The following is a 13290-nucleotide window of genomic DNA, read 5'->3' on the forward strand; positions in this document are numbered from 1 at the left end:
TACGAAGTCTTCCCTTAAAACTAGAATGTATTTTACACTTACCATCCACCTCAGTTCGGACTAGCTGCGTTGTCAGAGACACTAAATTAGACTGCACAACTCTGAATATCTGCTGTTCTGTTCAAATTGGGTTGGTGTGGGGAGGGGGAATTAAATTCCTAACTCTAACCATTGATGTCACGAATACTATTAGGGAATGAATTAAAGGAATATTGTATGATGTGACTGATGTGTTGTGTAAAAACAAACGAAAGATTAAAATATACCCCAAATCTACCAAACTCAGACTGGAGTTGTCAGTCTGAGATACGTCTAACAGTGTTCTAGGAACCTGTACTAAAATAAAATCCTCTTTAAGAAAATCAAGGTATCACTTTTCCCTCCTTTTGACCATCAGGAAGTGTTAATTTTAAATAAAGTGCTGGAGAGAGACTTGCCCCAAGCGGAGGCTTTGGTGTCTCATCAACCTTGAATGGTAGGCGCTTTGCCTTAACCTTGTGTTTTCTGGATATTTCAGCTGAAGCGCGTGTTTGGAAATTGCCTGCCACCCTTTCCACCAAAGTACTATCTTGCAATGACCACATCTATGGCTGATGAGAGAAGGGACCAGTTAGAACAATATTTGCAAAATGGTATGTATTTGGATTTTTTAAAACAGATCTGTGGAAATGTGAAGGTTTATATCTGTCCTTAATGGCTCCTAGTATATTTACAGAATTGTGTAACCATCACCATCATCTAATCTGAAAGCATTTTTACCACCCCCAAAGAAATTTTATACCTATTATCAGCCACTTCCTATTTCTCCCCCTTACCAGTCCTTGTCTTTATACACTAATTTATGCCTTTATAAATTTGCTGCTCTGGATATTTCATGCAAATGGAATCATACAATATGTGGTCTTTGTATCTGGCATAAGAATGCTTTGTTTAGAGTCACCTCTCCCCCAGGTGCTCTGTGTTGGTTTTGATTGTAGAAATCAAAGGAATGTCATTTGGATTAAGACTGAACAAAAGGATAAAGTGATCTGCTTTTATGTGAAAGCTTTCAGGAGATATCAGAAATGTTTACTGGCAGTGCTGGAGATGGCAGTTTCATCTCTGGCCTCCCTAGGAGCAGAGCTGAGGCACCAGGGATGCTTAGAGGTCTGCTCTGGACCCATGGGGCTAGTGATACAGAGTCTTGGTGTATTTCTGGGCTTCTGAAAAGTCCTATATGCACAGCAAGATGAGCTCTCATAAGAGAGGGCGGTGGGGAGAAATAGAATCATTGGCGTTCAAACAGTTAAAGGTTTAAAAGGGGGAAATGGTATAGACATAAAATGTTTGAAAAATAAAACCTGGCCAAAGAGTTTAAAATGAAAGACACGTTCCCTTCCACCTCAGATTCCCATGCCTTTAAAAGAAAATACTATTATTAATACAAGAGGCTTGTGTATTTCTCAGAAACCATCCTGTGTATTCTAGTGTGTGTGTACATCTTTGTTGGTTAAAGACAAATCGAAGCTTACTCTGTACATTTTTCTGTATCTGAGTTTTGTTTTGAATTAATTAATTAACTTATTTGGGCTGCTCTGGGTCTTCATTGCTGCACGTGGGCTTTCTTTAGTGGGGGCTACTGTGCGCTGCGGTGCATGGGCTTCTCACCCCAAGTGGGTCTCTTGTTGCAGAGCACAGGCTCTAGAACACGTGGGCTCAGGAGCTGTGGCTCTTGGGCTCAGTAGTTGTGGCCCAAGGGCCCAGTCGCTCCACGGCAGGTGGAATGCCCCCAGCCAGGGCCCGAACCCATGTCCCCTGTATTGGCAGGCAGATTTCTATTGGCTGTGCCACCAGGGATGTCCTGAATCTGAGTTTTTAGAACTTTTTAGTCTGAAAGAATTTCTGACTTACAGAGATGTTGCAAAATTAATGCAAAAATTTCTGTATATTCTACCCAGATTTGTCAGATGTTAACACTTTACATTTGCTTTATCCCTCTCTTTCCCAAGTCTGTGTTTGTGTTATGAATGTATGCGTAATATATATTGTATATAATTTTTGAGACCCTTGTTTTGCATATATAAATCACCTTATCATTAAGTACATCTATGTGTATTTCCTGAGATCAAGGACTTTCTCTTCAGTAACTACAGTGTAGTTATAAAAACTGGGCAATTAACACTGATATAGTAATGCTGTCTAGTATAGAGACTTTATTTAAACATCGCCAACTACCCCACTAAAGTCCTTCACTACAAAAGAAAAAAACCTTTCTCTTCTGTATGTTGATTTTGCGCCTCTTAAAACATTAATCTTACAGATCTTTCTTATTGTTGTTCAGTTGCTCAGTAGTGTCCGACTCTTTGTGACCCCATGGACTGCAGCACACCATGCTTCCCTGTCCATCACCATCTCCCAGAGCTTGCTCAAACTCATGTGAATTGAGTTGGTGATGCCATCCAACCATCTTGTCCTCTGTTGTCTCCTTCTCCTCCTGCCTTCAATCTTTCCCAGCATCAGGGTCTTTTTTAATGAGTCAGCTCTTCACATCAGGTAGCCAAAATATTGGAGCTTCATCTTCAGCATCAGTCCTTCCAATGAATAAACAGGACTGATTTCCTTTAAGATTGACTGGTTTGATCTCCTTGTAGTCCAAGGGACTCTCAAGAGTCTTCTCCAACACTGCAGTTCGAAAGCATAAATTCTTCAACACAGCCTTCTTTATGGTCCAGCTCTCACATCCATACATGACTACTGGAAAAACCATAGCTTTGACTAGATGAATCTTTATTGGCAAAGTAATGTCTCTGCTTTCTAATATGCTGCCTAGGTTTCTCAGAGCTTTTCTTCTGAGGAGCAAGCATCTTTTAATTTCATGGCTGCAGTCACAATCTGCAGTGATTTTGGAGCCCAAGAAAATAAAGTCTGTCACTGTTTTCATTGTTTCCCCATCTATTTACCTTGAAGTGATGGGACTGTATGCCTTGATCTTAGTTTTCTGAATGTTAAGTTTTAAGCCAACTTTTTCACTCTCCTCTTTCACCTTCATCAAGAGGCTCTTTAGTTCCTCTTCACTTTCTGCCATAAGGGTGATGTCATCTGAATATCTGAGGTTATTGATATTTCTCCCAGAAATCTTGATTTTAGTTTGTGCTTCATTCAGCCTGGCATTTCATATGATGTACTCTGAATACAAGTTAAACAAGTTAAACAGGCAGGGTGACAATATACAGCCTTGATGTACTCCTTTCCCAATTTGGAACCAGTCTGTTGTTCCATGTCCAGTTCTTACTGTTGCTTCTTGACCTGCATACAAGTTTCTCAGAAGGCAGGTAAGGTGGTCTGGTATTCCCATCTCTTTAAGAATTTTCTACAGTTTGTTATGATACACTAAAGACTTTAGCGTAGTCAATGAAACAGAAATAGGTGTTTTCCTGGAACTCTCTTGCTTTTTCTATGATCCAATGGATGTTGGCAATTTGATCTCTGGTTCCTCTGCCTTTTCTAAATCCAGCTGTACATCTGGAAGTTCTTGATTCACATGCTGTTGAAACTTCACTCAGAGAATTTTGAGCATTACTTTGCTAGCGTGTGAGATGAGTGCAACTGTGTGGTAGTTTGAACATTCTTTGGCTTTGCCTTTCTTTGGAATTGGAATGGAAATTGACCTTTTCCAGTCCTGTGGCCACTGCTGAGTTTTCCAAATTTGCTGGCATATTGAGTGCAGCTCTTTCACAACATCATCTTTCAGGATTTGAAATAGCTCAACTGGAATTCCATCACCTCCACTAGCTTTGTTCGTAGTGATACTCCCTAAGGCCCACTTGACTTCGAATTCGAGGATGTCTGGCTCTAGGTCAGTGATCACACCATCGTGATTATATGGGTGATGATGATCTTTTTTTGTATAGTTCTTCTGTGTATTCTTTTTTTGTCAAAGGCTTTCTCTGCATCTATTGAGATAATCATATGGTTTTTATCTTTCAATTTGTTAATGTGGTGTATTACATTGATTGATTTGCAGATATTAAAGAATCCTTGCATTCCTGGGATAAAGCCCACTTGGTCATAGTGTATGATTTTTTTTGATATGTTGTTGGATTCTGTTTGCTAGAATTTTGTTAAGAATTTTTGCATCTATGTTCATCAGTGATATTGGCCTGTAGTTTTCTTTTTTTGTGGCATCTTTGTCTGGTTTTGGAATTAGGGTGATGATGGCCTCATAGAATGAGTTTGGATGTTTACTTTCTTCTGCAATTTTCTGGAAGAGTTTGAGTAAGATAGGTGTTAGCTCTTCTCTAAATTTTTGGTAGAATTCAGCTGTGAAGCCGTCTGGTCCTGGGCTTTTGTTTCCTGGAAGACTTCTGATTACATTTTCGATTTCCTTGCTTGTGATGGGTTTGTTAAGATCTTCTATTTCTTCCTGGTTCAGTTTTGTAAAGTTATACTTTTCTAAGAATTTGTCCATTTCTTCCAAGTTGTCCATTTTATTGGCATAGAGCTGCTGGTAGTAATCTCTTATGATCCTTTGTATTTCAGTGTTGTCTGTTGTAATCTCTCCATTTGCATTTCTAAATTTGTTAATTTGGTTCTTCTCCCTTTGTTTCTTAATGAGTCTTGCTAATGGTTTGTCAATTTTGTTGGTCCATTTTTTCAAAAAACCAGCTTTTAGCTTTGTTGATTTTTGCTATGGTCTCTTTTGTTTCTTTTGCATTTATTTCAGCCCTAATTTTTAAGATTTCTTTCCTTCTACTAACCCTGGGGTTCTTCATTTCTTCCTTCTCTAGTTGCTTTAGGTGTAGAGTTAGGTTATTTATTTGACTTTTTTCTTGTTTCTTAAGGTAAGCCTGTAATGCTATGAACCTTCCCCTTAGCACTGCTTTTACAGTGTCCCATAGATTTGGGGTTGTTGTGTTTTCATTTTCATTCATTTCTATGCATATTTTGATTTCTTTTTTGATTTCTTCTATGATTTGTTGGTTATTCAGAAGCGTGTTATTTAGCCTCCATATGTTTGAATTTTTAATAGTTTTTTTTTCCTGTAATTGAGATCTAATCTTACTGCACTGTGTTCAGAAAAGATGACTGGAATGATTTCATTTTTTTTTGAATTTACCAAGACTAGATTTATGGCCCAGGATGTGATCTATTCTGGAGAAGGTTCTGTGTGCACTTGAGAAAAAGGTGAAGTTGATTGTTTTGGGGTGAAATGTCCTATAGATATCAATTAGGTCTAACTGGTCCATTGTGTCATTTAAAGTTTGTGTTTCCTTGTTAATTTTCTGTTTAGTTGATCTATCGATAGTTGTGAGTGGGGTATTAAAGTCTCCCACTATTATTGTGTTGCTATTAATTTCCTCTTTCATACTTGTTAATGTTTGCCTTACATATTGCGGTGCTCCTATGTTGGGTGCATATATATTTATAATTGTTATATCTTCTTCTTGGATTGATCCTTTGATCATTATGTAGTGTCCTTCTTTGTCTCTTTTTACAGCCTTTATTTGAAAGTCTATTTTATCTGATATGAGTATTGCGACTCCTGCTTTCTTTTGGTCTCCGTTTGCGTGGAATATTTTTTCCAGCCCTTCACTTTTAGTCTGTATGTGTCCCTTGTTTTGAGGTGGGTCTCTTGTAGACAGCATATATAGCGGTCTTGTTTTTGTATCTATTCAGCCAGTCTTTGTCTTTTGGTTGGGGCATTCAACCCATTTACATTTAAGGTAATTATTGATAGGTATGGTCCCGTTGCCATTTACTTTGTTGTTTTGGGTAGGCGTTTATACCACCTTTCTGTGTTTCCTGTCTAGAGAAGATCCTTTAGCATTTGTTGAAGAGCTGGTTTGGTGGTGCTGAATTCTCTCAGCTTTTGCTTGTCTGTAAAGCTTTTGAATTCTCCTTCATATCTGAAAGAGATCCTTGCTGGGTACAGTTATCTAGGTTGTAGGTTATTCTCTTTCATTACTTTAAGTATGTCCTGCCATTCCCTTCTGGCCTGGAGGGTTTCTATTGATAGATCAGCTGTTATCCTTATGGGAATCCCTTTGTGTGTTATTTGTTGTTTCTCCCTTGCTGCTTTTAATATTTGTTCTTTGTGTTTGATCTTGTTAATTTGATTAATATGTGTCTTGGGGTGTTTTGCCTTGGGTTTATCCTGCTTGGGACTCTCTGGGCTTCTTGGACTTGGGTGGCTATTTCCTTCCCCATTTTAGGGAAGTTTTCAGCTATTATCTCCTCAAGTATTTTCTCATGGCATTTCTTTTTGTCTTCTTCTTCTGGGACTCCTATGATTCAAATGTTGGGGCATTTCACATTGTCCCAGAGGTCCCTGAGGTTGTCCTCATTTCTTTTGATTCTTTTTTCTTTTTTCCTCTCTGCTTCATTTATTTCCATCATTTTATCTTCTACCTCACTTATCCTATCTTCTGTCTCCGTTGTTCTACTCTTGGTTCCCTCCAGAGTGTTTTTGATCTCATTTATTGCATTATTCATTTTTAATTGACTCTTTTTTATTTCTTCTAGGTCTTTATTAAACATTTCTTGCATCTTCTCAATCTTTGTCTCCAGGCTATTTATCTGTAACTCCATTTTGTTTTCAAGATTTTGGATCATTTTTAGTATCATTATTCTAAATTCTTTTTCAGGTAGATTCCCTATCTCCTCCTCTTTTGTTTGACTTGGTGGGCATTTTTCATGTTCCTTTACCTGTTGGGTATTTCTCTGCCTTTTCATCTTGTTTAGATTGCTGTGTCTGGAGTGGGCTTTCTGTATTCTGGAGGTCTGTGGTTCCTTTTTATTGTGGAGGTTTCACCCAGTGGGTGGGGTTGGACGATTGGCTTGTCAAGGTTTCCTGGTTAGGGAAGCTTGTGTCGGTGTTCTGGTGTGTGGAACTGGATTTCTTCTCTCTGGAGTGCAATGGAGTGCCCAGTAATGAGTTTTGAGATGGGTCTATGTGTTAGGTGTGACTATGGCAGCCTGTAAGTTGACTCTCAGGGCTATGTTCCTGCGTTGCTGGAGAATTTGCGTGGTATGTCTTGCTCTGAAACTTACTGGCTCTTGGGTGGTGGTTGGTTTCAGTGTAGGTATGGAGGCTTTTGAATGGTCTCATTACTTAATGTTCCATGTAGTCAGTTTTCTGGTGTTCTCAGGTTTTGGGCTTAAGTCTCCTGCCTCTGGATTTCAGTTTTATTCTTCCAGTAGTCTCAAGACTTCTCCAACTATACAGCACTGATAATAAAACTTCTAGGTTAATGGTGAAAAGATTCTCCACCGTGAGGGACACCCAGAGAGGTTCACAGAGTTCCATGAAAAAGAGGAGAGGGAGGAGGGAGATAGAGATGAGCAGGAGGAGAAAAAGGGGGACTCAAGAGGAGAGAGACAGATCTATGCAGTTGTCTGTTCCCAGAGTGTTCTCTGTAGCCCAGACACCCACAAAGATTCACAGAATTGGACTGGGAAGAGAAGGGGAAAGGAGGAAATAGAGGTGTTCTGAGGTAGAAAACGGATAGTCAAAATTGGGAGAGAGTAATCAACAGCCTCCTGAGTAAAAATGGGAACTGAGTACTGGCTTCTTAAATGACCAAAGTTTGTATCACATACTGAAAAACAAAGATTAAAAATCTAGAGTAGAGGTTAGACTCTTAAAAATACAATGTTAAAAACAAGAACAAAAACACAAAAAATTTTAGAAATATATATGAAGTTCAGTTTAAAAATAGGGCTTCTTTTTTTTTGTGCAAGGTTATAGTGTAATGAAAATGAAACTTAAGGAGTAACAGAGGAGTAATAGGGGACTTTAAAAGAAAATAAGAGAAAAAGAAAAAAACAAGAAAAAAAATTTTTTTCCTAATTAAAAAAATCATAAAAATATATGAAAATGAAAGTTAAGGAGTAATGGGGAGTAATAGGGAATTTTAAAAGAAAATAAAAGAGAAAAAATAAAAAAGAAAAGAAAAAATTTTTCTAATTAAAAAAAAAGTAAAAATATATCTAGGAATTTCTCTGGAGCTGTTGCGGTCAGTGTGGGTTCAGTTCAGTTTCAGATAGCTCCTTGTTCCAGCTTACGCTTCTCGATATCTGTAGGCCCCTTCTGGTGTAGTCAGTGTTACCTACAGGGATTTTAATCTGTTGCACAGGTCCCTTCTGAAGCAGTTCCCTTTGTTTATTTGGCTTCTGTTTGCCGGTCTCTTCAGTGCCTAATTTCCACCCTGACACAGGCGGGCGGAGTTGGTCTCTTGTTCAGGTTCGCTAGTTCCGTCGCGCTGCGGGGAGGGAGGGGCGCTGTTTTCCCTGTCTACGCTGCTCAGGCTCCCGGCTGCTCTATATGAAGCGGGCCCTGCGTTGCGTGACGTTCCCGTTTTCGGGTACTCCATAAAAGCGCGGACTCGATAGCGCTTGCGTTTTGTGCCTTCCCCAGTCCGAGCAGCTCAGGCAGCCAGGAGCTTGACGGGCGCACTCTCCCTGGGTGCAGTGCGCTTTCTCCCCTCCGCGGCCCCAGCCTTAGTTTCCGCCCATGCCGGTCGGGTGCAAGCGCCCTGTGTTTAGCCGCGACCCTCCCGGCGGATGTCGACCATCCAGAATCTCAGGAAGTCTTTGGTTAGAAACTGGAGGCCTGTTTGCAGTTTGGTAGGGGATGCCGCCTTTGGGGCCGAGTTTGCCCTTTCCCCTCCCCCCTGCCTCCTGCCTCCGTCCGGCGGAGCTGGGCCGGTCCCCAGATGGCTAGCTCCTCTGGACTTGCTCAGACCCTTTGTTCTGCGAACGGCCGGCAGTGTGTTCGGGACGGTTAATTTTCTCTCTCTTTTGCTGTCCCACAGTTTAAGTTGGTATCTCACAAAAGCTCCCTCCGATTGCCCTCAGGGCACTCAAGGCCCAGCCCTTACCCTAAACAATGCCGCCCGCTCCTCTGTTACGCCCCCACTTGCTGGTGGCGGATGCGGGCGTCTGGGGTACTTTTCTGCTGGGAGTTGCTTTTAAGCACGTAATCTGTGGGGTTTATTTATTTATTTATTTATTTATTTATTTATTTATTTTCCTCCCAGTTAGGTTGCCCTCCGAGATTCGAAAACTTCCCCCAGACCCGCCAGTGCGAGGGTTTCCTGGTGTTTGGAAACTCCCTCTATTAAGACTCCCTTCCCTGGACGGGTCTCCATCCCTAGCTCTTTTGTCTCTCTTTTTATCTTTTGTATTTTGTCCTACCTCCTTTCGAAGACAATGGGCTGCTTTTCTGGGCGCCTGATGTCCTCAGCTAGTGATCAGAAGTTGTTTTGTGAAGTTTGCTCTGCGCTGAATTGTTCTTTCAATGAATTTGGGGGAGAAAGTGGTCTCCCCATCCTATTCCTCCTCCATCTTGGCTCAATTTTCTCTTCTGTGTATTCTTGCCACCTCTTCTTAATATCTTCTGCTTCTGTTAGGTCCATACCATTTTTGTCCTTTATTGTGCCCATCTATGCATGAAATGTTCCCTTGGTATCTCTAATTTTCTTGAAGAGATCTCTAGTCTTTCCCCTTTTATTGTTTTCCTCTATTTCTTTGCATTGATCTCTGAGGAAGGCTTTCTTATCTCTCCTTGCTATTCTTTGGAACTCTGCATTCAGATGGGTATATCTTTCCTTTTCTCTTTTGCCTTTCACGTCTCTCCTTTTCTCAGACAAACTGAGAAGGCCTATTTGTAAGGCCTCCTCAGACAACCATTTTGCCTTTTTGTATTTCTTTTTCTTGGAGGTAGTTTTGATCACAGCCTCCTGTACCTGTTATGAACCTCTGTCCATAGTTCTTCAGGCACTCTGTCTATCAGATCTAGTCCCTTGAATCTATTTCTCACTTCCACTGCATAATTGTAAGGGATTTGATTTAGGTCACACCTGAATGGTTTAGTGGTTTTCCCTACTTTCTTCAGTTTAAGTCTGAATTTGGCAATAAGGAGTTCATGATCTGAGCCACAGTCAGCTACCAGTCTTGTTTTTGCTGACGGTATAGAGCTTATCCATCTTTGGCTAAAAAGAATATAATCAATCTAATTTCAGTATTGACCATCTGGTGATGTCCATGTGTAGAGTCTTCTTTTGTGTTGTTGCAAGAAGGTGTTTGCTATGACCAGTGCATTCTCTTGGCAAAACTCTTTTAGCCTTTGCTGTGCTTCATTTTGTACTCCAAGGCCAAACTTGCCTGTTACTCCAGGTATCTCTTGACTTTTGCATTCTAGTCCCCTATGATAAAAAGGACATCTTGTTTTGGTGTTAGCTCTAGGTGGTCGTGTAGGTCTTCACAGAACCATTCAACTTCAGCTTCTTTGACATTAGTGATTGGGGCATAGACTTGAATTACTTAGAATTGAATGGTTTGCCTTGGAAACAAACAGAGATCATTCTGTTGTTTTTGAGATTGCCTCCAAGTACCGCCTTTTTTTAGTTGACTATGAGGACTACTCCATTTCTTCTAAGAGATTCGTGCTCCCAGTAGTAGATATAATGGTCATCTGAAGCAATTATAGATTTACCTCATTATTTTTCAGAGTTGCACGTATTTTTTTTAAAACATAGCCAATAGAAATTCTAGAAGTCATCTATTTTCCATTCATCTTTTGTAATGGAGAATGTACCTCTTTTTAGACATATTAAATAAATTTTTTCAAGTTCAAAATGTAATATCTTTTGAAATTTCATTCTTTCTTGGTTTGCTTTCTCAGATCTTCATGAAATACTCCTTTAACAACTGGCCTTTTCACAAATGATTACTGTGCTTAAGGGGTCACTTCTCTAGACCTTGCCTTTATCCATAATCAGGATGCCCCGTGCATCCCCTAGGAAGGTAGAGGAAGGAGATGCTACAGTGCAGTGTAGCATTGTGACTGTGAGCACAGGCTCTGCTCAGACCTAGAGCCAAGCCCCTGGTTTGCACCTCACTGGCTGTGTGACTTGGGGAAAGAGACTTGCCTTCTCTGAGCTTCAGTGTCTTTATCTGTAAAATGGAAATGCACTTTACTTCAGCATTTGTTGTGAAGATTAAGTGAGCTAAAACATGCAAAATGCTTTGCATAGGACTCGGTACTTAACGGTTGTACAGTAAATACTAATTTATTGAACACGTCTTCAACAGCATTCCCCAGCCCAAGGATCCATGGTACTGATAGTCGTGATTAATTTGCATACATGCCACATATAGGCTTCCCAGGTGACACTAGTGGTAAAGGACCTGCTTGCCAATGCAGGAGACATATGCCACGTGGGTTCGATCCCTGGGTCAGAAAGATCCTCTGGAAAAGGGATTGACAACCTACTCCAGTATTCTTGCCTAGAGACTCCCATAACAGTGGAGCCTGGTAGGCTACAGTTGATAGGGTCACAGAGTCAAACATGACTGAAGTGACTTAGCACACATGCCACATATATTCCAGAAAGTAAGACAAGAGCTTGCACCACCCCCCCCCACCCCGTGCTGAAATTACCTCTTTAAAAGAGAGGGGAAAAGTTTTTGCTCTTACAGAGACTCTCTGTCTTAGTTATTTTATTTTGAAAAACCTGGCATCATTTGGGAAACACAACCCAAAATGACCTCAGTCAGTGCTAGTTTGGAATGCTGGTAGAAATGATTTGACAAGATCAGTAAAAGAGCAATGAAAAGAAAGACATTTAATATAGATTTAGAAGGTGGATAAGTTCAGCTCAAGTGCAGAGTGTGGGAGAGGACTCGTGGGGAGGAAGATAAGAACTGAGAAAACTGTAGGGAAGCCCCACGTGTGACTGTGGTCACACATGGAAGCCCCCACGTGTGACTGTGGGGCCCTCGGGGGGCAAGTCCCGGCCCCATGTACTCTGGCCACAGCTCTGGGTGTTGGTATCTGGAGCTTTACATCTAAGGGGGTAAATGTCTTATAAGTACAGAAGAACAAAACTTTAAATCTCTGATAGCCTTATTATTGCTTTTTTTTCTTTTTTTTGGATAACCTCTTGAGAGCGCCCATTGTGAAAAGAAGTCCTCTCCATCCTTGTTTCTTGGCTGATTTAAAATTTTCAAATGACCAAGCATCTCGCTAAAGTGGGAGTCTAGATCCACAGTTTTCGATCTTATTGTTTCTTCGTATCAACTTCATCATCTTTCTAGTAGGGGCAGCAAGATGGCTATTGAGTGATGAATGTGCATGAATGAAAAAGGACTCCTGGAAAGAATCGCCTGGGATTGGTGTGATGGGTTCATGTTGTCAGTCCAGGCTGCCTGGAGGAGAAAGGCTTTGTAGGTTTTCATGGATTTGAGAAGTCAAAGTCTCCGTTGCCTTTAAGGAGGCAGCGGTGTACTGTCAAGGCCTGGAGGGCTCCCTGGAGGACAGAGCAGTTTAACAGAACAGTCAACCAAGCCCCATGCTAACCTGGCTTGCTGTCCCTGTTTTTCAGTAACCGTGGACCCAAACATGTTGAGAAGTGATGTCTTCGTTGATTTTTTAAAACTGGTGCAGCTGGTAAGCTTACTTTTCTTGACTAAGGTCATGATTTCACTACAGAACATGTCTCCATGGGTGTGTTTCTGACCATCAGCCCTATGGAGCCTGGATTCAGATAAAAACATTCATTTGGAGGACACAGGAAGATGGTTCCTATTAATATTTTCTTCTTTTGGAGGCTTAGATTCTAGATGGAACATTAAGTGCATCACTTGGCCTTTTGCCCATTTTAATTAAGTTGATACCTTTTATCTGTTGCATAAGCACTGACATCTCAAAACTAGCCATGGAAAAGAGAACACATTATTATTAAGGGCCCCCATGACAACTCTGGGACCCTGCTTCTGTAACTGGGACTTCCAAGTTTGCTACAGTGGAGACCTCAGGACAGCAGTAATAGCCTTGCCAGATTATATTTGTGTATTCTGTGCTTAGAACTTTACTGTAAATGAATTATGGAGAAAATTCAATCTCCACAGAAGGACAGACAGCAACTCCCTTTCCTTTGTTGGTCTAAAGAACCATTGTCCACTTGCCCCCAGAGGCTGGAGCTTGGCCAAATACATTTGTTTAGCGCAGGATCCATTCGGGTGGTACACCGGGAACATCTTTATGCCTCCTTGTACATTCTTGACTGAATGGAAGAGCTTTGAAAGGACTGAAGTTGTCCAATGATATGATATTACTGAACTGGTTCCTTGGTTCAGGGAGGAGTGATACCTTGATCAGACGTAAAAAACGGGAGCAAAGTGCATTTATTCAGTGGTTCAAGTGTGTTGATAAACTTACTGGTCCACCCAGCTGAGAAATGCCGCTGGAGCCTCCCATTGTATGACTGCCCGTATTTTCATGTATACTTAATGTTAGGTGTGTGTGTG

General features: G+C 40.9%; 1 protein-coding gene across 1 annotated transcript in view; it reads left to right on the plus strand.

Annotated features, from left to right (window-relative positions):
- Positions 1-531: 531 nt before the first annotated feature.
- The window catches only part of SNX31 (sorting nexin 31), a 76870-nt gene continuing 64111 nt past the window's right edge, over positions 532-13290 (plus strand). The window contains exons 1-2 of the mRNA XM_070477320.1: positions 532-632; positions 12366-12430. Coding sequence (XP_070333421.1) covers positions 575-632; positions 12366-12430 — 123 coding nt within the window. The 5' untranslated portion in view covers positions 532-574. The remainder of the gene's footprint in view (positions 633-12365; positions 12431-13290) is intronic.

This window comes from Odocoileus virginianus, chromosome 15 (genome assembly GCF_023699985.2).
Source record: "Odocoileus virginianus isolate 20LAN1187 ecotype Illinois chromosome 15, Ovbor_1.2, whole genome shotgun sequence".
Taxonomy (NCBI): Eukaryota; Metazoa; Chordata; class Mammalia; order Artiodactyla; family Cervidae; genus Odocoileus; species Odocoileus virginianus.